Genomic DNA, 24,725 nt, shown 5'->3' on the forward strand with positions numbered 1-24,725 from the left:
CACCTTTCTATATATTCCTGCCATACGATGTACTACCCTCCAGACTTGCGTGATAGAGCTTTCTGGCCCTATTGTTCCACAGAAGTTCCTCCAGCTTTCTCTTTTAGCAGACTTTACGGCTTTCCTTGCTTCTGCCCTCAACATCTTTTATTCTACTACACATGCTTCAACTGGAGTCCTCCTCAGTTTTCTATAGGCCTTATTTCGGGCCCGCACTGCCTCATCACATGCTTCATTCCACCAAGGCACTATTTCCTTCCTCTTAGGTCTTTCCTTTTCTGGAATTGACATGTCAGCTGCCCTTCTTACTGCACAGCAAAAGGATCTATTCCACTCATCCAAGCTACCCTCACTATTGACCTCTCCCATAAATGTTGAACACTGCTCTCTGAACTTCTCCCAATTAGCCTTAGAGAAATCCATCCTGCTTGGCATGTCTACCAACTCCTTTCTCAAATCTCTACCAAACCGACTTAGAATAGGAATATGATCACTACCCATTGTATTCCTTTCCAACAAATACCACTCTCCATTTCTTGCCAAATCAGCTGACACAAAAGTTAAGTCAATGCATGACACAATATCCCTACCCAACTGGAACCTAGTCGACCTACCATCATTCAGAACTACCAAAGAGTGCTTATCCAAGAACTCCTCTATAATTATACCATTACTATCCAGGGACTCACTACCCCACAGTGGATTGTGTGCATTACAATCCCCAACCCATACAACTGAAAGCCGAACCTGGTCCATTATCTCATCTAATTCTTTCATACTCAGCTGACGACAAGGATTATACAAATTAATTAAAGACATCCTTCCCCCTAAATACCATATCTCCAGCACCACACATTCAAGAGCTGCCTGTATATCAACCCGTCTATATTGAACCCCTTCTCTCACAAACACTGCACAACCCCCTCCTACTTTTTCCTTTCGATCCTTACGCAAACACTCATACCCTGGAATAACAAAATCCAAACAAGGTTTTAACCATGTCTCTTGTATTCATATTACCTCCAGTTTATCCCTAAATTTATCCACAAATCTCTTCATTTCTTGATCATTCGCTATCAGGCTACGGGCATTCCATTGCAATAGCTAAAACATAATTATCCGTCTTCACTCCTCTCCACTCTTCTTCCTCTATTGCTGTCTTCCCTTCTTTCTTTAGAAAATAAGTATGTATGAAGGTTAGCCGGTTCCACTTGCTCAAATTTCAGGAATTCACTTGCAGCTTCAACTACTACCTTTACCACATCCGATTTGTTTTTTGCATGTTTAGTTGCCCACACTACTTCCACTATGAATGCTAAAAATTCAAATTTGTCCACAATCACTGAATCATCAGAACCTCTTGGAGTCTGCCTCCCCTGTCCTTCTCTCCCATCTCTTACCACTCCCCTTTCCGTATCTGCAACCCTTTTCACTGCTTCAGCATAAGATACCTCCTTGTTACTTTCTTTATATTGCTGCACCTTCATAGCCCGTTCATATTGACCACATAACCGGCTTCCAGCTATATGTCCCCCTCCACAGCTTCCACATTTCACTACGGTTTCCTTACATTCTGCAAATAGATGCTCACCTGCACATTTTCCACATCTTAGCGCTCCCCTACACGCTGCTGCTATGTGCCCATATCTCTGACATTTGTAACACCTCAGAGGAGGTCTCCTGTATGGTTGTACTTTATACACCACATATCCTAGTGTTACTCTCTCAGGCAGAACCTCCTCTTGAAATGTTAACAAAACTGTCATAGACTCTTGTCTATTTCCGTCTATTGTTATTTTGAATCTTACAGCTTCACTAACTTTGGCCCCTTGACGTCTCTGACTAAGTCTTCCATTGCTAGTTTTAGATAGACTCCATAGATCACTCCTTTCATGCCAGGTTTGTCCCCGGGACAATCGTTTCCACTCCTTTTTTCCCAATCGCCTTTAGTTCCATGGCTTTGGCCAACTGAGCTGCCAATTTACAGAACACCAGCAATTTGCCGTCTACAAGAATTTTAGCGTGGAGGATTTCACCCATCCCTGCCTTCAACGCCTTGGTCAACTCAATGGGGTTAAATGAATTGAAACCTGCTTGTCCCTCCCTAAGTTTAAATATGACTTTATACTCCTCACTCTGACTCATCTCACTTCTTGCCTTTTTTGTTTCCTCACTCTGGTATTCTCTTCCCTCTCTCTCCTGAGATAAATTGTTCCTATCCTTTCTTTTCCTATCTTTCTTCTTAGTATTTCCCCAATCCCCTCCACCTTCATCGTCAGATTGCATTGTTGCCAACAGTTAACTTTTTAATCAGTCCAATCGAACGAGATGTCTACTTTTCCCTTCCAAATAGAGGCCAAAAACCTAGCCAAAAAAAATCAGCCGGCAAGTCTGCTCCTCCCCAGACACTCAAAAACCGTATGCATAGTCCCCCATTTCAGTGGACCAAAACTAACTGGATAGTTGGCTTCTCCGCTGTTTCTGATTAGTCCGGTGTATTCAATCGCTATTTTCATGCAGGTACGTTCATATTTCTTCTGCCTCATAGTGCATGTCTGCCCTCTACTGTTCAACTCCGGAATAGAAAACATGATTAGCAAAAACACTTTCTGAATTATTTGGCCATTGTTTTAACAGAAAAAGAAGGAACACCTAGATCTCAAACCTCGCAGTCTTCACTGTTCATCATATGTGTTACAATCTAGTAAAGCATGTTTTACTGTTTCTAGATCAGTGATTCCCAAACTCAGTCCTGGAGTTCCCCTGTGTATGCTGGTTTTTGTTCCAACACCAATTGCCACCAAATAATTTTAACAAGCTGTTAATCTTTCTTAACTAGGTGTAAATATTTACCTTAAAATGCATTATGCCAGAAATATTGTTGCAGTGGCATGAAGAAAAAAAATTACAATATTCATAACTGTGAACTTATTGCACCATCTTGTAAACAATTACATAAGACGAGGTAACACATGTTTTCCTTAACTGTATCAATATAATGGGGATTTGTCTTCTTATCACTTGCTTTGCCTTTAATTCTTCATTATCTTCCAAATGGTTCGGTTTTGTAAGTGTCAACACATTCACCAATTAGGAGCCTACTGATTCACTTCAGTCTTTAATTTTAATTTTAATTTTTAATTGTTCTGCAAAATGTATGCAGTTTTAATCTTGATGATATGCATGCCTATCTGACAAAATGTTGTTTAAGAGAGTAAGTCAGGGGTGTCCAATCTTATCCAGAAAGGGCCGGTGTGTGTGCAGGTTGTTGTTTTAGCACAGGTCTTGATTAAAAACAATGATTAGTTCATTAGTATAATCAGGTGTGTTACTGCTGGGTTAAAACAAAAACCTGCACCCACGCTGGCCCTTTTAGGATAAGATTGGACACCACTGGAGTAAGTAGTCCTTCTAATCATAAAAAGCACCTAATTAAGAAAAAATGTTGAAAGTTGGACTGCAATTGTGGGTGGAACAAAAACCAGCATACACAGAAAACCAGCATATGTTCTAGATCAATGGTTGCCAAATTCAGTCCTGGAGGCCCCTATGTATGTTGATTTTTGTTCCAACCACAATTTGAATCCTACAAGCTGTAACCTTTTCTTAATTATGTGCTACTGAGGTTTCAAGCAATTATTTACCCTCTTAAGACACGTTATGTCAGAAATAACTATGCATGAAGAGTAAAATTCCCACATTCATATTGCAAGCAATTACATAATAAAGGCAACTTATTTTTAAGTGATCAAATGAAAGAGTGCGGTGGATCAATAGGTTCCTAACTGGCGAAATTGTGGACACCTGGACACTAAAACTAACAACCAGGAAGAAAATACAGAATTAAAAAACAAAGCAAATCATAATGAGCCAAACCTGCATTGTGTTGAATTTAAGGAAAAAGGATTAAATTAGATGTGTTCAGCAACCTAATTAGGAGCCTATTGATTAACATCAGTCTATCATCTGATATAAAATATTACCTCTTTTTATCTAATTGTTTGGAATATAGCACAATAAGCATAATAGAAACATTGGAATTTTATTCTTCATGGCATGCATAGCTATGGCTGACAAAATTAAGAGGGTAAATAATCCCTCTGAACATAGCACATTATGAAGGAAAATTAACAGCTTGTTAAAGTTCTGTGATTCCAATTGTGGTTGCAATGAAAACCAGCGTACACAGGCGGCCCACAGGACCGAGTTTGGGAATCACCGTTCTAGACTCCCACATTCACATAGTCCATCAGGGTGTTTTCAACCCACTCTCCAGGAGCTCCTTTTACACCCCAAGGAAAAAACGTGTTTACACCCCAAGGAGGGTCATGCAAATGAGCCTATAACTGTCTAGGAGAGTTGACACTTTATGTCTGTGAACATTTTATAACCATATACCTGTATGGATATAAATAGTGTATCAATCTCTTAATGAATACTGATATTCTACTGTGTCCTGTTACATCGACGATGTATTCACACATGATGCTGACATGGAAAATTGGCAGAACATTTACAGGTTCAGATGCATGTGTGAAAGGCACTATTCACTCAGGCTGTAGGGCTGGAAATTTCACCATTTGGTTGTAGGGAACATCAAAGGCCTAGGCCACATTAGCCAAGCAATAAACTACAGAGAGCAACGACTCTTTCAAATGTGTGTCAGCAATGGGGCAAAAGATGGCGCAAGCAGCGACAAAAGCCCACTTTATACCCTCTTGATTCCATTAAATGTTCGACAGAGGCTAGGGTGAAAACACTAGACTTGAAACATGGTTAATTTCATACCTGACCTACCTGTGGTGTCTCACCAAGAGAGGGTTATTTCCTTCATAACCATAACAAAAAAAACTTTCTCTGGTCCTTCCCTGGGTTTTGGTCTTTTGTCTTTGTGCATTTTTGGGATTATCTGAGAGAGACAGGCAGTGGATGCTTGGCCCCTTCTTTCATTAATTTATTTTGTGACTGTAATTTATTTAATGTCCATGTCTATTGCATTCACTGTTGAAGATTTCTAGGTTAGACATTGAATACTCTTATAACTTAATCAGTTATCCAGTTGCAATTTGTCCAGCTCTGTCAATTAACTTTGGCATTTAATTTATATTTCGTGTTTGACAACAATTAGCAATTTCAATAAAATATTTTATACTTTTTGAGGTTTAGCATCAGTATTCAGTGAGCCAAACATTAAACTAGGGTGTAAAAGTAAAATTGTCCAACAAGGTAGTGGGACTTACAGGTGGCCTGGAATCAACAATTATTTACATGATCTTTATATTTTTGAAGAAACACCTGGCCAGTTTTATATAATACACCCAGGTAGGTGGCTATATTAAATGTAGATAATTTACTGTACAGACTGCTTTTTTATCTCCACAAAAATACTATACATTTTACTGAAAAATAGTCTTGACTGAATCTAAAAACGATTTTTTACATGGACATGGCTGCTCCCAACTGTTTGCTGCACATCTGTACACTGCTATGAAAAGGTTACACTTTAATGTAGTATGGACTATAGCCTATCTCTAAAAACATAGAAGGGAACAGGTCCAAGGGCACAGATATGATTGTGAAACGTTATGATGAAGTGAAATTCAGGTAGCCTATGTAATCCATATGGATTTTGGGGTTTGGCAGGCAGAGGTACCTATTCCTTAGCACAGCGACATGTTCCACAATTTTGGTGTTGCAGGAAATGCGTGCCACTCACAACACACAACACGCACGTCTGGGAAGGAAGGAGGAGCACGAACACTGGCTTAGTTAGCCCCACTGGAATCAGCGTATCACATTTAGTGTAAGCATGGCAGGCGATAGCGATACACGGCTGGAGAACAGAGCCGAAAATGAGCATGCGAACCGGCAACCTTTCCTCATCGGGGTGGCCGGAGGCACAGCCAGCGGAAAGGTTGGCAATCTTTCGCCTACTTTAAACGTTAAAATTTTAAGTAAACATTTTTGTTAATAAAGCATAATTATACAGCTAAATCATGTTTCTTTCTGAAATATGAGAGCGCACCGACCGCGTGGCTCATGTCAGACACAGCAAGCTAAGTTAGCTGATAGTTAGGTATGTCAAACTCCTTCATTATGTTATTCATCCTGTATTTTGGTTCAAAGGGACTATGATACTTCGTATCTCTTGTAATTGTTGTATGTTCGATAGCCTATTTGATTCTTTAGATGTCGTGGCATTATGTGGATAGACTAGCTTTACCGTATGATAGTTTGTCCGATTCTTATTCAAATAAATCACGAAAGGATTCATGGTTAAGGAATAACCAACATGATAAGATTGTGTTTTTTATATCAAGTCGACATGATTTACTGCCATCTATAATTAGATAAATGGATCGCAGACAATACAAAGCTATTGCAGACTGAGTGAAGGCACTCAAAATGGGGATATCAAGATGAGCTATAGCTACATGGCTTGCCAGATATGTCGTTAGCTATCTCGGCAAACCCTCAATATTTAAATTATTAGTTGTCGAAATTGAATGATCTCGCCTGCTCTCTGATGATTGTAATAATTACTCGTATCGCCGTGTTACCGAGATCCAAATGTCAAGATCCGAGGTACACGAATGTGCAGTGAAAACTGTTAGCTACACCATCTTTTGTTATCCGGCTAGCTGGCTAGCTTAATACAACAGGCTGACTATGGCTACAGTCGAGACAGTTTTATGATAACGTTACTTGAAGTCTGTTTGGTATACACGTAGTCTTTGATTTCTAGTTCCTTTCTCTTTGGATGAAAGACTAACATTCGATAATTTGAATGACAAATTGACATGGGACACGCGTGTTGTGGGGGAGGCAGATTACTGTAGTAGGCTAACATTAGGGGAGAATAGCGTGTTGCTGTTTCTATCACATTTTGTCCAGTGAGGTAGGTAACGTTATTCCTCCGACAACGGCGTGGGTACAAAACGAAACAAGACATCAATACGCTGGTGAACATTTAATAATGACGAAATACAGTGTGTTGGATCGAATTCCTTTCTTATGCACCAGAAGAATTACTGGAAATCCTGAAAGCAAAGGTCCGCCCATAGAGCGTATATAGAACAGTGGATCCGCCAGCAGCAACCATCATAACGGGGTCAGCCGAACAGCCAGCGAGAGTGTAGCGGAATCACTTGCACAAGTTGCTCACGATGTGACTTGCGCAGAAGCGTCAACGGCCTAGTCCACGCTTTCGAAGCGCTGCGTGCTTTCTTTTTCTATCTGATCCAGGACCAGTGTATGTCACTGTAGCCCCGTCCTACTTCCATAATGAAAAAAATCCAAAAGATGATTCAGGGTCAGCGTTTCGGGGCTTTCGCTCTCTAGACCCACGTGGAATTATTGCTTGCCCTGGGCATTTTTTCTCTACGCCCTCTGGGCTGTACTATGATGTGAACGTTAATAATGTTTTCTATGCTTCATTTTAATTGCAGTTTGTTAATGTAATTCAGTGACCTTTTACATTTAATATTGCACATATTATTGACCCAAAGAGCACAGCGTATCTTACCATTTTAGTTAGGTAGCATTGTATCATGTATACGTAGTAGCCTCTGCAATGTGAATATATATTTATTACAGTTAAAAAATATCTTGCCATTACGTTTCATGAGATGCATGGCTACTGGGAAAAAGCTTCACAGTCTTTATGTAGCAGTTCCGCAAACACTTACCTACTCTCTGTTGTCATAACCAAAATATGTGCATTTGGATATGCTATTTGGGTCCTCCTGCTTTGATGGAAAAAGTCACAGTTGGGTCATTCTGTGAAAAATCAACCCAGAGTTGTGGGGGGTGACTACTCTAATTTTGTTCAAACTTTGTGTAAATGTTCTTTATATATTCTGTTGAGAACATTATGAATTATTATGAAAATCAAAGTTCATAATTGAAAGTAGACAGAAAATTGCATCAGAGTTTCAGGTAAGAAATTTAAGAAAAGTCAGGGAAATAATTTAATTTTCAGTCTCTTATATGTATATGAACTGTGGTCTGTGATGAAGGCCTTTGTAAAGGCTTTTAGTATTTCAAAGTGCTATAGAACATATGGGCAATTGTAGCATTATGGATGTGACATTTGGACACAAAATGAGCACCCACTTGGCTGAGGGAAAGGCCATATAAGGTCATCTAAAATGGGTCATCTAAAATGGTTCTGAATCTCAGTTTTCACATTTTGAAAACCCCCTGAAATTGTTTTCAAGATGGCCATCAAAGCATTGATTTCAATGGGAAAGGGACTAATAAATCATTTTTTTGGCATTTTCCTGTAGTTGGCCTACATTTTATCAGATATGAAAATGGTCACATAATTGACTGTTTGGGACATTATTAAGAAGTAATCACAAATAAACTAGTAGGTGAAGGAAGACAGTCAGTTGATGACTGATAGTCTCAATGTCCCCAAACACCTATGTGACAGATCAGAAACACTCTTCAGGAGGCAGGCAAGAATGTGTCATTGACTATGGTGCACAGAAAACAAACAGAACTACAGAGGCTACAATGCAAAACACAAACCACAACAACAGGATGACCAGGTTACAGTTTGTACTCAAAACAGCAAGCAGAGTTCTAGAAAAAGGTATTGTAAACAAATGACTTGTATCAGAGGTTGCGGTTGACTTGTATCAGAGCGATGGCTAGAGCAAACTGTGGAGACTAAAAGGAACTGTCCAAGACACAAAGCATCTCTGAAACATAATGGTGGGGTTCTTATGGTTTAAGCATATACTGGCTCACTTGTCTTCATTGATGTTGTAATTGCTGATGAATTCTGAAGCCTCTTATCTCCTAGAATTCAACCAAATGCCTCCAAGCTCACTGGATGATGCATCTTCCTGTCGCAAAACAATGATCCTAAACAGACTACTAAAGCAACAAGTTTTTCAAAGCCAAAACTGGAATATTCTCACTCATCTGATCGGATTCATCTGATCATAATCCAATTGTACATTCGTTTCATATGCTGTACAGGACTTAAGGCAACTAACCACTGAAAAAGGCAAAAGGCAGAACACCTTAAAGCATCAACAGAGAATATATGTGACAAATAACCTTAATATGTCCTAAACATTATGGTGTCCTGAAATGGGGGACTACAGTGCAGTCTAAGTATTTGGACAATTTCTTTTGGCTCTGTACTGTAGCACATTGGATTTGAAATGATAGGGATATACAATGGATATGAAGTTAAAGTGTAGACTGACATCTTTAATTTGAGGATATTTACAGACTGATTGGGTGATCCATGTAGGAATGACATCACTTTTTATTCATAGTTCCACCATTTTAGGGGACCAAAAGTAATTGGACAGAAAAATAAGAAAAAGCAATTGGAGACATACATAAAGCAATATGCATACCAAAATAAATTTAAATAAAGTTATGTTTGGAACATAACCAAGGGCAAGTGATAAAGTAGTTTAATTAAGAAATAAAGAACTTTATTTTTGTATGCTCTGGTTGACATGACTGTAATGAATTTGTGTGTGGAACAAGTCAGGCAGCAAATGGTGAATTTTTATTTTTGTAATTTCAAATCTACCAAGGTTTGTATAAATATTTATTTTTTTAATGTAGTGGGTAACAGTGACAGTGTAAGACCTGAAAAACGTATAAATTCAAAGTGACTGAACAGGACGATAGGGACAGTCATTTTTTTTTTTTATTGGCTCTGTACCCCACAATTTTAGAATTGTAATCAAATGGTACACAATGCTGCCACATTTCTGGTCTACTGTATTCCCACATTTTGGCATGCGTTGTTTTTTATTTGTATTCTATTTGCTAAAAGCTGTGCATATTAATATATGTTACTCTGGAAATATACTCTGCTTTGTGAGTGAAACACTATCAGAGCGAACAACGATATTGAGCATTGGATGGTAGATTTTCACGTGATTTGTTCAGTGCTAAAGGGAAACTTTGCACAGTTTCCTGAATAGAAATAACTAGCTTAAAGGACAATGCATTATTTCAGTCCAAATGTCGCCTTCACTATTGCAGGACACTATTACAGTACACTAGCTGTGTCAACGCATAGAAAGTAGGTACTTTAGCAAGCTAGATAACCTTATGCACGGGATTTTTAAACTGGTTCAAAATCCCGGAATTAAATAAATGAAGTTTCATCATAGTTTACCCAAAATAACTCAAACAATGGGACATGCTTTTGCAATAAACAGACATTCTTTAATGTCTTTAATTTGATCAAACTTCCTTAACTGTCACATCCATAACATTCAAAAAGATACTGACAATTAGAAAAACGAAATCAATTATAAATCATAGATCAAAAAACAAGTTCAGCTCTTTCAAACAGCCATTAAATGTAGTTGACTGAAAAAGACCAATTTTTGTGACAGTGCATCCTGCACATGCCGTTCCAGTATAACACTGGCAAAACTAATTCTGTTCAGCAAAATATACACCCTGATGATACATGTGAAAGAAATTTGACATTTGACAGGTTGACATTACTGTGGAATTGCCCATTTACAAAGTGGAAGGAATCCTGTGCATGCGAATTGTTTTAGAAATGGGCGCCAATGTGAATTGTGTATCATCACAGTAAAACAATCAGTGCATGACTTTTACAGTTTTTTCATGCATTCTGTTCATATTATAGGCCTATTGTGTCTGTCACATAGTGTGAGAATTCTGTCACACTTTTGGGCAATTCTGCAGAAATTCTATTCAGTGTAAGCTAATATGAACTTCACCAGCCCATTTGACAGGTATTAAAATGTGTTGCCATTGTGTCATTTTTCTTTAATAAATTATAATTCAGTAATACAGCCCCCTCCAAAAGTACTGGAACAGCAAGGTCAATCCTTTGTTTTTGCTATACACTGAAGACAATTGAGGTAAAAATATGTACATGAGAGGACAGATCCTGATTTCAGATTTTATTTCCTAGTTAAACAACTTGGAACATGTCACCTTTTGTCTCAGACCACCCAATTTTCAGGTGAGCAAAAGTATTGGAACATGTGACTGACAGGTGTTTCTTTTTGCCCCGATGTGTCCTGTGAGATTAATTGGTTAAACAATAATGAATGTCTGTGAAGACTGCATTTTTGTTAGAAAAGATAAACCAACATGAAGACCAGAGAGCTGTGGTGATGTCAATGTGTTGCAGGCTTGATGCAGTTATTGTAAGCAAGGGCTACCAAATATTAAGTGTCATTTACTTAAATACTCTCTGTCCCAATACTTTTGCTAACCTAAAAATTGGGTGGTCTGACACCAAAGGTGCTACGTTTTAAGTAGTTTTACACATCTAGGTGTAAATACCAGGAAATAAAAGTTGAAATTCTGAACTCTTGCCTTGTGTTCATCTTTTTATCTCAACCGCAAATCTATTCAGTGTATTGCAAAAACAAAGGAATTGGCCTTGCTGTTCCAATACCTTCGGAGAGGACTACAACTGAATGAACAGATGTGTGCTTAAAATAACCAAGAGCTGTTGCCATAAACATATAATGATTGGGCATTTCAGTGATGGAATGGCATAAAACAGTTGTATTTATTTGAATAATTCCAGCCTATTTTGTTTGATAGTGTGATTATTAGGCTATGCCTTATTTGAAATTGCTGCTCAAAGTTTTTATGGAAGAGACCTGAATAATTGGGCTTAGTGTGTTGCCTACAGGGATGGATGTTATCTTGGATCAGCATTTAGAAATGTGGTTTTGAACAACATTTCCCTTTTTTGAGCAGTTGGTATATTTTTATCTGGAAAAGTATGTGCTTGAATACACTGTGATCACTTTACTAGGCAGACCTGTATACCAGCTTATTAATGCAAATATTTAATCAGCCAATCATGTGGCAGCAACTAAGTGCTTAAATGCATGCAGATGTGGTCAAGAAATGCTGCTATTTACAGACCAAATGTAAGAATGTAGAAGAAATGTGATCTAAGTGACTTTTACCATGGAATGATTGTTGGTGTCAGACAGGGTGGTTTGAGTATCTCAGAAACTGCTTATCTGGGATTTTCACGCGCAACAGTCTCTAGAGTTTGCAGAGAATGGTGTGAAAAACAAAAAAAATCCAGTGAGCAGCAGTTCTCTGGGCAGAAACGCATTGTTAATCAGGGAGGTCAAAGGAGAAGGGCCAGACTGGTCGAAGCTGACCAGAAGGTGACCGTAAAGCAAATCACCATGCTTTACAACAGTGGTATGCAGAAGAGCATGTCTGAACACACAAAGAGTCAAACCTTTTAAGTGGATAGGCTACAGCAGCAGAAGATTTAATAAGTCTAAAAAATAAGTCTAATAAAGTGCTCATTAGTGTATATTGTCAGAAATGGCTTACTAAATATTGGCTAATTTGTATTACTGTGTATAGGTCCTGTAGACACAGCAATACAGGGTCCTAGTTGTGTTATTCTGTGTTTTGGTTACTGTAAATGGGGTCTTGGTGTCAAACTACAAAGTACTCTGTTGAATGTGGTACGGTATGGTACACATGTTTGTTTCAGCATACGTCATAAGATAGTGGCAGGGCCCTGAATGTTCCCTATTTTCTTTCTTTGACCCTGATGGGGCTCTTACACAGCTGCAGTTTTTGCTCCATATCTTAATTCCCACGGTAAGGGAGGACAGAGTGAATAAATGAGTGTCCAGCCTTGAAACATACTGTTATGAGTCGTGCAATAAAATTGGTGATTAAGTGGCTTCACAATAATTCTTCTAGATCATTGTGTAGTCATGGTCTCTCAGCAGAGCTTGTTGAACATCATTCTTTGGGTCTTTTTCCTATAATCGTTCTGTAGTGTGCCCCCCAACTACCATGTGCCATGTGACTCCAGGTGAAAGAAGTCCGTATACACACTACTGCATCAGATATGACAAAGTGTCACAGCACTCCATGGCAGTGTTAACTGTTTGCACACAGAAATCAGCATTATTTTCCTATGGGTTATTAACCAACCAAATAATTTCCTCAAAAGCAATTGCTGAACACCTTGCTCCTGTGTAAAAACTGCTTTTGTATTTCTAATTTTTGTGCTCAGTGTTACATAAACTTGCAGCCTGTAGTCGTATCAGCCTATAGGGCTGATGGGACCATTGGAGAGAGAATAGGCAGATTGCCGTTTTCACAAAAACTCTGGGCAAGGGCTGAAGAATGTTTAGAGAGCTCTGGGCAAGGGCTGAAGAATGTTTAGTCAGCACTGACAAGAGGCATATTTTTTATTTTTGTCTGCCTATGCTAGGTTGGGCTACAGCCTTCTTTTGCCAATGATTGGTGCAGAGTGACTTGGCACTGCACTGCAGAGGTAGATGCAGATAAAACTTTGACACCCACAGAGCCTCTTCGAGCACGTTTGTCTGAGACTGGGGTCTGTGTATACTGCAGGAGTGTCACTTTGGCAGTACTGTCTATCTCTGTTTGTATCTGCCACTTCTCAGTGGGGGTTGGACAGGAGGCGATTTTTTAGCTGTGTCTCACATTTCCTTAAGCGACTACATACATTTGATTGTATTTGAAGTAGGGAACAAACTGGGCCAAATCTGTTGGCTTTCACTTTATTTCCCATTACTCATCCTTTTGTATGTCTTCTGTTCTGTGTCTGCAGATTAGCAAGGGCAGCACATCTTGAGCATTCTGGAAGGGGTTGGGGTTGTTAAACCGGTGTTGTGTGTGAACATGCTTGTGGTTAATTAGTTAAACGGATTGCAAGGGCCACTGACAACTGTTGCACCTGGGGGAGGCGCTTTAAGGAACAAATACATTGGGTGGATTAAATGACGAGAAACATGGCGACTTCAAGTGGCCACCCTCATTGTCCTAAGTCTTGGAGAGGAATGTCCCCTTTTGTTGAGATCCTTTTTTTTTAATCTATTCTGTGCTGGCTTGTGGTTTCATAACCCAGCCCACTTCAGTACTGCCTGAACTGATGTACCATGCTCCTCTAGGGTAATTCCTGAGGTGAATAAGCTCTGTCACAATGGTACTTCTTTAGAACCTCCATATCAGGTTTCCTTTTGGGAACATTCCTTTCTTGTGTTGTTACATCTTTGTGGTTTGGTCAGAGTAGATGACATCATCTTCAGCCATTACAGCTGTTACTCAGTGGTAGGCCAGAGGTTAGAGTTTGAAATTGTCATTGTCAATCATAGATTATCAATACAGTCATCTGGAGATGAGGGATGTGACCACAGCACACATTGTCCCCATGTGCATTAGCTGGTAACCATATTGACTTTACAGTCATTTTACGCCTGTCCTGCAGCCGTCTTCAGCTCCTGCTTGTCTCCAGTAGCAGCCGTACATGACCAAGATATACCACTACCTCCACCATGTTTGACAGATGATGTGGTATTCTTGGAATCATGAGCTGTTCATTTTTTTTCTCCTCATTTCCCTCTTTCCGATGGCACTCCAACTCTAGACCTTTGACATTTTGCTAGCTCTTATGCATGAACTAATGATGAAACTTAACTCACCTGCCTTATAAAAATCTGAGCGGCCAATTGTCAAATTACTTTTGGTCCCCTAAAATTAAGGAGACAGCTACACTGTTCACCCAGTATGGATGTACAAACCCTCAAATTAAAAGCAAAGGTCTGCACTTAAACTCCACAGTGTGCTGGAGTAAATAGCCAAAAAAAAAGTAATTGTCCAAATACTTACTTATGGACTGCACTGTATATCTGGATGTGGGGGTAGGTGGGAACTAGAAATTAAGATGAATCAGTCAGCTACATTTTATCAGTTTTTTTTGCCATTTGTAAGTTGTTTTGATGGATAACGGATTGTGGACATACTTTGCAGCTTTGTCAGTATCCTGTGCAAACATGCTTCTGTGTTGGCATCGTGTATGGATATGGAGTGCTTCCTAGTGAGGTTTGATTGTCAGCTATTCTCGTTAGATTATAAGAAGCCCTTTGCTGTATCTTCCCTTTGTGGGGCAGTCCTCCGTCTGTGGGAAGATCATGGAGCTTCTGGGACAGAATAAGATAGACCATCACCAGCGACAGGTGGCCATTCTCAGCCAGGACAGCTTCTACCGAGTGCTAACCCCGGAGCAGAAGGCCAAGGCACTGAAGGGCCAGTACAATTTCGACCACCCAGGTAGGTGAGGCCAACAGGTCTTAATTAATGCTGTGACCCTAACAGTCCTGTGCACTGTTTGTCATTCGTTAAGTTTCCATAATGTAATGAAGAGTGCCAGACATACATTTTTTGGGCAAGCGACTCTGTGATTTCCATCACCCTTTATTGCATTTTCTCTTTCTCGATTTGCCAACTTTTCCACCTTGGCCAATGCAAAAAACTTTTTTGTGATATTTTGGCAGTTTTTGAATTTCAGGCGTTTCCACTCCCGTTTACTTATGCACAAATTTGAAATTCACAGTGATTCCTTTTCCTCTGGTTTTTCTTGTGTAAAGAGACATAGGTAAATGCAAATGAATACATTTGGGAGATTTGGATCTGGTATTTACCTCCAACTTGGGTAGTCAAAATTAAAGTTCATGCTCAAACCTGACAATTTCTATTTAATAAGGCAGAAGAGTCACTTAAAATTAATCCCCAGTGATGTAAAGACTGATATCAAATTAAAGGAAGTGTTTGGTTGCAATTGTTGCTGTTTTAAATTTGAGGGAGCAATTACACGGGTCACATGGATTTCTTCATTACATTTAATGAAATGTTTTGTTTGCTCGGGTTCCCTTTGTCTTAGATTACATTTTGTCTAAAGATATGAACCATAAATAATAAAGGGGGCAAATACTTTTCACAGCACTGGTGTTATGCGACCCTGGATTGCTGCCTTTGAGCCCTGTAAACAATGAAACGCTGAAGTCCAAGTGCTGATGTGTTATCATCCTTTCTCGTTCTCTCTGTCCACGCTATTCACAGATGCGTTTGACAATGAGCTCATCATGAAGACACTGTGGGACATCATGGAGGGCAAAGCAGTCCAGATCCCAGTGTATGACTTTGTCACCCATTCCAGGTCAGTGTTTTGGTTGTAACAAAGAAGGTAGTGTCTTTTTCGACATACAGAATACAGGGTACAGAGCACTCTACATGCACAAGAACAGCAGGATAGGGAAAGAATGTACAGAAAAAAATTAAATTACTCTGATGGCTTTGGCAGGCGGCTCAATGGCCAGAGCAAAAAGAAGAGGGGACGAGGGGCACCCTTGTAATTTCGGGAATGTATAAAGTAGTTTTTTTAACTTTATAAAATTGTCATCTAAATCAAATAATGTTAATTAAAAACTAAAATAATAATGACATGACCACAGCTGTTAATAATAGAGTATTGAATGTTGAAGAGTCTTCAATTTATATGGAAGAACCCTGTGTGTTCTGCATTCAAGTGTAATGGGAGTATGCTCTCCATTCAAAATGGCTAAGTTTGGGTGATGGTAGCCTCCAGCATGTATTTTGGACGGTGGCCTTGTTACATTTCATAATGTGTGTACCTGCCCCCAGTGTTCAACAGAAATAATTATTTGACTACTATTTGTCCATTATCTCCAACAAAGGTGACCATTTTCAGTGGTCTGTAAATACAATAGCAATACAGTTGGTTTCAATTGAAGACAGTCACACTGCTCTTAGTGAACGTGCGTGTTTCGCAACAGAAAACGGGAGAGGCCACACTGATCATATTACTCTGTTCAAGATGTTCTTTTGTTCTATACAGAAACTGTTCCACAAGCTTTGTCTGCGTGAGGCTGCTGTTGTGACGATCTGTTCCGTTTGTCTCTCTCTCCTCTTGTGGTGGCGGGCATTGCGCTGCAGGAAAGAGGAGAGTGTAACAGTGTATCCTGCTGACGTTGTGCTATTCGAGGGGATCCTGATGTTTTACTCTTTGGAGATCAGGGACATGTTTCAGATGAAGCTCTTTGTGGACACGGATGCTGACACTCGGCTCTCCCGTAGAGGTATGCTGCACGGATACTTCCCTTTGGTAGGGAATTTGGATTGAGTGAATGAGTAAAAGAAGAAGTAAAAGAAAGAGAGAAAGAGTCACAAGCCAGGTGTCTAACTGTCACCCGTTTCCTGTGCGCCTCAGTGTTGAGGGACATAACGGAGCGCGGCCGGGACTTGGAGCAGGTGCTGACACAGTACATCACCTTTGTCAAGCCTGCCTTTGAGGAGTTCTGTCTGCCAGTGAGTCCAAGCAACACCTCCCAATGACCTCAGTACACTGTCACACTGCCACTGGCTATACAGCTTTTTAAGACTCCGATTCTTACTGTTCATTTTCAAGTGGTGAAAAAACGCCTTTGCTTTCGATATGCGCTGAAGCTTGTTTTGTATGCATTTTATGTATATAATTGCATAATTATCGTATTGTATGTTTAAGTCTTCTCTGGCTGCCTATAAAATACATTGAATGCTTCCATTATGGTAGCATGTAGTTACTCCAAAGGTAAACATTAAAAAGTGGGTCCATAAATAGTGTTTGTAATGTAATAGACAAAAATACTTGACTGATCTCAAGTGTGCCTGTGCGATCTGACAGCCTGCTAGTGAGAGGGTACTTTAATCTATTGGCTATGGGGGCATATCTAAATGGCAGAAACACAGCTGTACAAAGGCTATGAAGAACTGAAACTGTTTTATGCCATGCAAGAAAAAAAAGTTGTGTGACTGCAAGAATTTTGCCAAAGCCTGTTTATTATTTTCATTTCAGACCAAGAAGTATGCTGATGTGATCATTCCTCGAGGAGCTGATAACCTTGGTAAAGCTGTTTTGTCTCCCAGCAGCAGCCTTAGGGGCCGTTCAGACCAAACGCACTTTCAGGGCCTTGAAAACACGAGGAGCACAACATGTATGACTTCCTGTAAAAAATGCTGGACTGCTCTCCCCACCTGTCCCTTGCATTGCCAACATTCTTTGCTAAACACAAAACAGTGTCAACTGTGGTAGCCTGGTGACAATTTGTCCTCCATCTTAGTTCACATTAGAACCTACCAACCATTTACCATTTACCTAAAGACAATCAAACTCTGCCTCTATTTCCATGCAGTTGGACAGCAGAGAAAAGAATGCTAGTGACGTGGGGCACTTTGTTCTCTGTGCACATCAAAACGGAATCATTTGCAGCTGGACGTGAACCTAAAGACAGCAAGGCGAAATGGTGCGCAAAAGCAGCGTGGGAAACGCTTCAAACCCATTGAAAATAATGGTAAAAAAGGTTCCCCCAGCTGATAAAGCGTGTTTGGTGTGAGCTGCCCCTCATGCTGCCAAGAAAGTCTTCACTAACCAAATCTAATGATTCTGCTCCCTTGAAACACAACCTCCTATCCCGCCCCCACTGAAAAACATTTCTGCCTTTTTATGTGGGGTTAGATGGCTGTCACACAATGTACATTCTTGCTGATCAAGCGCTGTATAGTGAGTCAGCAGTACGTTGGCTTTGCAGCCATTTTAGGCAGCCGTGTTGTTTTAGTTTAAGCCAGGAACGGACTGCTGTGCTGCGGTAATATGCTTTTTCTGAGGGATTGATATTGTGATTCACACATTCAGAAGCCGCCTGATAAGGGCAGGACTTTCCAGGATGTTGTCGTGGGAACATATTTTTAGTGGAATGAGGACATGAAACCGCTAAGGCACTGAACCAGTGGAATATACTCCTCATTCTTATAAACATACAGCATCATTTTTGGTGTTTACAGAAATAAAAGTGTAGTAGGAATTAGCCAACCAGCATTTTCTAAGCTCCAGGACTCTGCAATGTATGATGAGGAAGTGTGGTTCATAATTGGTGGCGATTCTGAAATATAACAAGGATGATGATCAGCAGAGATGGATGCTTTTGCTGATGCTGGAATTGTAATATATAGGATGGAGTTTCTTGAGTATCATAGAGTGGGGGATTACTAGGATCCACTGGCTCAATCTCATTACCAGGACCCTTTATGAAGGTCAGTTCCACCTGTAGTCATTTTGTGATTCTGGTTAAGGATGGGGTGCCTAAGCAGAGCAATAGAAACGGTGTTCACATGTAGTTACTCCGTATGAAACATTTAAGCACTATTCTCTGTCTTTGTAGTGGCCATAAACCTGATTGTCCAGCACATCCAGGACATTCTGAACGGCGGTCTGACCAAGCGGAACGGCTGTGTGAACGGTTACATCACGCCTCGCAAGAGGAAGACCTCCGAGTCCAGCAGTCGGCCGCACTGACCTCACTTCCCCTCTCCCCAAAAATCAGCCATCGACGGAAGAGGGGAGGGTCAACTGTATATACCGCCAGTCAGCTACACTGTATTTAAAATCAAGAAGTAATATACAGGAACTACAAAGCCTTCATGAATATTATTTTTGGACTGGGTGAAATGTTTTGGAAGGTAAAAGGTATTTCGTTCCCAGCGTTGGAACAACTGCAGGTCAGAGGCAAAGTCGCTGTTTTGTGATTTATTTATTTAGTTTTTTTTAATTTTATTATTATTTTTTTTAATTATTATTAGCTTCTGCCCCCCTGATGCGCTTGCATATATGAATAAAGGAGGAGGAGTGCTGGTGGCGTTTTGTGGTGCTTGAACCCTAGCTGCCTGTTCAGTTTCCAGCACTCACGTTTTTTGGTCAGTGGTTTTGTCTTTATTGTTGGGGGTGGGGGAGGATGTGGTTGGAGAATACAAAACTGACAAATATGCCTCTGTACAACTGAGGAGTTATGACATGCATATAGCTGTGACTCCTTTTAGTATTGGAAGTGCCAGATAAAGTCATTTACCTACATTTTTTATTCATGCCAACTTACAAAACCTGAAAAACCTAAAACACTTTTAACATTTTTATTATTCTTTTTTTAATCAGGCCTGTGTCTTCACCGGTCTGTACTCCGTGTCTGAATTTCTCTTGGTTGCGCTCTCACTCCTTCACCCGACCTGCTTATCCAGTACTGCTCTGGCAGCAAAAATGCCCTGGGTCTCCAACTGTGATCATGCACAAGAAGGGAGAATAAACTTGGCCCTGACACCTACCTCTCATCCCAACAGTTAAACCTTCCTCTTTCAGGTCCCTGAACCGCTTGCCTCTGTGCCACGCCCAAATCAGATGGATTGCTTTGTGCAAAGACCGACTCATCATCTCCGCTAAGTTCAGTGGGTTAACTCAATTCTCTAAAGGTGGATGGGGGCATCCCGTTAACTTGGGAGGAGGACTGCTGCCCTGTTTTTGCTGGGTATTTTCAGGGATACTTCAGGTTATCTGCATTCCAATGCAAGTTTTCTGCCTTAGCAGCTCAGTTTCAACATGCAATGTCATATTCTCTGAGTGCAACAAAATGCTATAAGTTTCAAAATGCAAAATGGTATCTTAAAAATGACCACAAATTGTTTTATATTTGTCTTGTGTTGCTTGATGATTTCATTAAAATAAAGTTGAGTCTTCATTTGCCTCAAACCCTTAAAAATCTTTTATCTTGCAGTAATAAATCTCTAGATCCACACTTCTGTCTAAAGTGAAAGGCACACATTGAACATTGTGTATGTACAGTGCATCATTTCTTGACAAACTGCCAAAACGGACATTGCGGTTCATTCCATTCAGCATTAGATTGGGTTTGGGTGTTATCTACACATATGCCATGGCATCATGCACAATATCTGAGGACACAAATGTATATAACATGATGTGCCGAGCTGGGGCAAAGCATAGTCATTTGTACAGACCAAAGTTGCAGTCTGAACAAACACTGCAGAAATGTCACACAAAGGCTATGGGAATGTGCATTAACGTCCTGTTGTCCAGTGCCATCATTCCTGTGCATTTAAGGAATCTTAGGTACCTATTTTATGCTTGGATTGCTGATTCTCATTTTGTTCTACTACACCCTCCACAACAAGAAACAGGGTAGTTTATTAAATACTATTTGTCATGTATTAAAAATGTGTTGGCTGTGTCAAAGAAAATTAGGTAATGGTGTTTGAATTTCAGCCAAAAACATATATTTATAAAATGTGTGTGTGTATATATCAGGGTGGGGTGGGGGTTGGGAATGTCAATAAACGTGAATCACGTGTAAAGGATAAGTCAATAATGTGTTTCCATAGCCAGCTTTTTAATGTGTGTTACTTTTCCTCTTCTTTGAAACATCAGTATTGTATCTTCTGTTAGGAGCAGGTCTGTGTAACTTATTTACTAGTGTCATTGACATCTGCCCTGTGCATTGTTTCTTTCATGGTTCTGCTTGTGGCAATATCATATCACTTTCTTACCCATGCAATGGGATATGTAAGCAAGATGTTTTGTGCTGTGGCTTCATATCAGTTACTTAGCTATAACTGCCACCATAGTACTTTTTGTAAAGATGACTCATGCTCTAAGTGTGGGAACAATAATTTTGAATGAAAATGTTTAGGGCCAGTTTTAGCACAGATTAAGCTTAGTCCTAGACTAAATTGAGTTTTCTACAGAGAATATCCATTCAAAATTGTATTTTGTCCAGTCTAAGCTTAATCTGTCTATGAAACCAGCTCTTAATTTCACTCACCAAAAACAGTCTGTTGCTCCTTGCTGCCTACCTCTAAATATTTTTGAAAGACTTATGCAAGCAGTACACATTTTTTTTTTTTGCAACTTCCCACAGATATTGCCTGTTTTTCATATAGGCCTACTTCTCATTGTGAATTGGTTGTCATTGGGAATGTGGTTGAGTTTAGTCCCTGAATACTTTGATTTGTACTTGTTATTACGGCCAATTTATCATTTCTCATTAGTAATTTTGCTGTAAATTGGTTCTACTGTAGGGGAAAGGGTTCAGGCTTTATCAACAGTTCATCAACTAAAGGACAAGATTTCAATGGATGTTACATGTGTCCAGCACTGTTATTTTATGCATATGCTATAAAGCCTGTGATTATTGATTCACATGTGAAAGGCATTTTCATATAGTATTTGTATAATGCAGAACATTTAGTGGATGTTACAACAAACCAAAAAAATCACTCAAAATGGCAGTCTGTGGAGTGGTCAGTTGCAAAACTGATTAACAACCCCCACCTTTGGGATAAGACTAATTTTTCCTTCTGAATATAACAGTGCTTAGCTGAATCATGTGTTTTATAAAATTGTGTTCTTTTCAAAATAGCATCACATATCATCACTTTTACATAGGCAATCAACGATCAGCTTTACTTGTCACTATTCAAAGAAATGATTTTCTCTTCATGCCTTTACATACAAGTACACAGGTCAGAGAGAAAGTAATGGTTGGAAAGTGTAGACAGGCAAAAACAAAACATGATGAGTATTCCTTTCATATATTATGTATTTTGGTTCCACAATTTGTAGGTAGTTATGTTATCACTTTGTTCAAATGATTTGTACAACAATAATGTATATATATATATATATATAGCTTTACTCAAGTTCTGTGATTAAGTGTATATTTAGATTAATTTAAACTTTGATTTTGATATTTAAAGTTTATTATTTTAATGGCATTGACATGGAGGAAATCTGAATTGAAAGGGAAGGTTAAAGATATGTGCAATCAATGGCATGCATGTGATAACAGCTATTTAGCACTGACAGCTGTTTGTATAGTTTAACCAAAACATTTGGATGCTATAATATGTGTACTCATTTATATGACCTGAAGTGAAGAAATAAAACACATATTTGCTTGGATGTTGTAGGGGAGCCACTTTGGAAGAGTTGACCGTGCAATAACACATCAATTCATGGATCATTGTTAAATGCAGCGGTAAATTGCTGGAAAATACAAAAATAAGCAAAATGCATATTTTTCTTGAGTAAATTCCACTCAATGGCATTTTATGCTTTCTTTGATTTTATTTCCCTTTAGATTGTTTTTCTAGAATGTTAAAATCTAGAACATCTAAATGTTTTGTAATGTTTCCATTTTCTTTAAAATAATGTTCGATTTTTTACTTCTTTGTCATACAGCAACATTCTTTTTGACCCTTTAAAAAATGTATAATAATGTAAATGGAGATTACATGTAAGGGGTTGTGTAATCAAGCACCAACAATCGAACAATAAAGATTTTATACGAAGTATAGTGTTTCAGTCTGAATTCGCCTAAGCCAGGTGGGCAACAATTAATCTCTAGGAATGTCTGCTAAACCATAGATTACCAAGAAAGTATAGGAATAAAAACCGCATGATAAGAATTACAGAAAAGGTTTTCCCAGATGAAACGTTAAATTCCACTTTCTACACAATGAATTCGCGCAATAATGACACCAGGGGCCTCATTTATAAAACTGTGCGTAGGATTCACGTCAAAAGGTTGCGTAAGCATGAAGCCCAGGACGTGCGTACGCAAAAAAATATTATGATTTATAAAACAGTGCATACGCACGTCCCACGCCAGTTTTCCTTTATAAATCACAATCAACTCTAAATGTGGCGCAACTTTGCCAGCTTCATGTCCCGCCCACAGTTGCCTATAAATAGGCAGTGAAACACCCCTAATGAATATGCATTTCAGGAAGACGACAATGGCAAACGCTGAAAAGAAGGCCAAGAAAAGAGATTTCAGCCATTTGATTGCCTCTGAAAAGCTACAGGTGTGGGAATTATCCTGATTGATTGTAAATGACGAACAGTTCTACACAACGAATGTGATGATGACGATGATAATATTAAAAAAATGTATAACAATAAACACATTATAAAACATAATATATGAATATGATAACAATATATAAAACTATGCTCGTATCTGCCCGACTGACGCATTGTAAACGGCATCAGTGCAGCGCAATTTGTCCGACTGTTCACCATATTATTTATGAGAATACATTTAATATGAAGTATTGTTTAACAATTCGTCTACATGTTTGAGGGATTATTTTACAACATCTCCGTTTATATTTATCATCCTAAATCATATTTTTTGGGCACTCCAGGGAGCATCAATCGAACAGCTGTTTTTTTATTCGTTGTAAGAGAGGCTTTTATCCGTTTTTGCAAATTAACTCTTCATATATGATACGTGAGAGGTAATATTTCATTACATTACATTACATGGCATTTAGCAGACGCTCTTATCCAGAGCGACGTACAACAAAGTGCAAATTAAACACAAGAACAAGTGTAAAGAGGACCTGAGAGGACAGTATAGTTCCGAGTCCTAGTGTAAACATGCAGAAAATCAGAACCCTTTAAGAGTACAATCAACAACAATCAATTTCGATTTATTTTACACAGTGGTATCATTTGTGTATCATTTTCGACTTCTCTCGTCGCCAAATGTTGTTGCACTTAGGAAGGGAGAGAACCCGTATAGCGAGATTCAACAATACAACACTTTAATAAGTATAACAGGGACGACGCACGTCCTTACAGCAGCCATACCCAACTCCCGGGAAATCTTTATACCTTTTTAAATCCTGTTTCACTTCCCGTTTTCCTGGTCTTACCTCACGAGCATTAAAGGCACAGTTTCTCATTTCTCCAGTTAATGTGCGTACGCATGGGTCAGAGTTTCCGTGGAGGACCGCACATTTTCCCGTCAAGTTTGTTTTTTATAAATGCCAAAGTTTGCTTAGAAAGTGGCGTACGCATTCTTTTGTGCCTACGCAACGTTTATAAATGAGGCTCCTGATGATGGAAGAGCACTAAAGAGAAGAAACAACAATTAGAAATTGAAGAAGTTAAAGAAGAAATTATTCAAGTTTAGGTTTGCTGTGAATTTGTTATTTGTTATGAGTTATTTCCCGTGCATAAGCAGTTGAGAAGTGTGGGACAACAAACA

At 39.2% G+C, this 24,725-nt stretch overlaps 1 protein-coding gene across 1 annotated transcript; it reads left to right on the forward strand.

Annotated features, from left to right (window-relative positions):
* The first annotated feature begins 5,684 nt into the window (after window positions 1-5,684).
* Window positions 5,685-23,022, forward strand: uck2a (uridine-cytidine kinase 2a). The gene is made up of 7 exons (XM_061240536.1): window positions 5,685-5,914; window positions 14,943-15,102; window positions 15,892-15,988; window positions 16,786-16,928; window positions 17,060-17,157; window positions 17,684-17,732; window positions 19,047-23,022. The coding sequence occupies exons 1-7, from the start codon at window positions 5,810-5,812 to the stop codon at window positions 19,178-19,180; spliced, it is 786 nt and encodes a 261-aa protein (XP_061096520.1). The 5' UTR covers window positions 5,685-5,809; the 3' UTR covers window positions 19,181-23,022.
* Window positions 23,023-24,725: the final 1,703 nt, after the last annotated feature.

The sequence above is a fragment of the Conger conger genome, chromosome 4 (genome assembly GCF_963514075.1).
Source record: "Conger conger chromosome 4, fConCon1.1, whole genome shotgun sequence".
Classification (NCBI taxonomy): domain Eukaryota; kingdom Metazoa; phylum Chordata; class Actinopteri; order Anguilliformes; family Congridae; genus Conger; species Conger conger.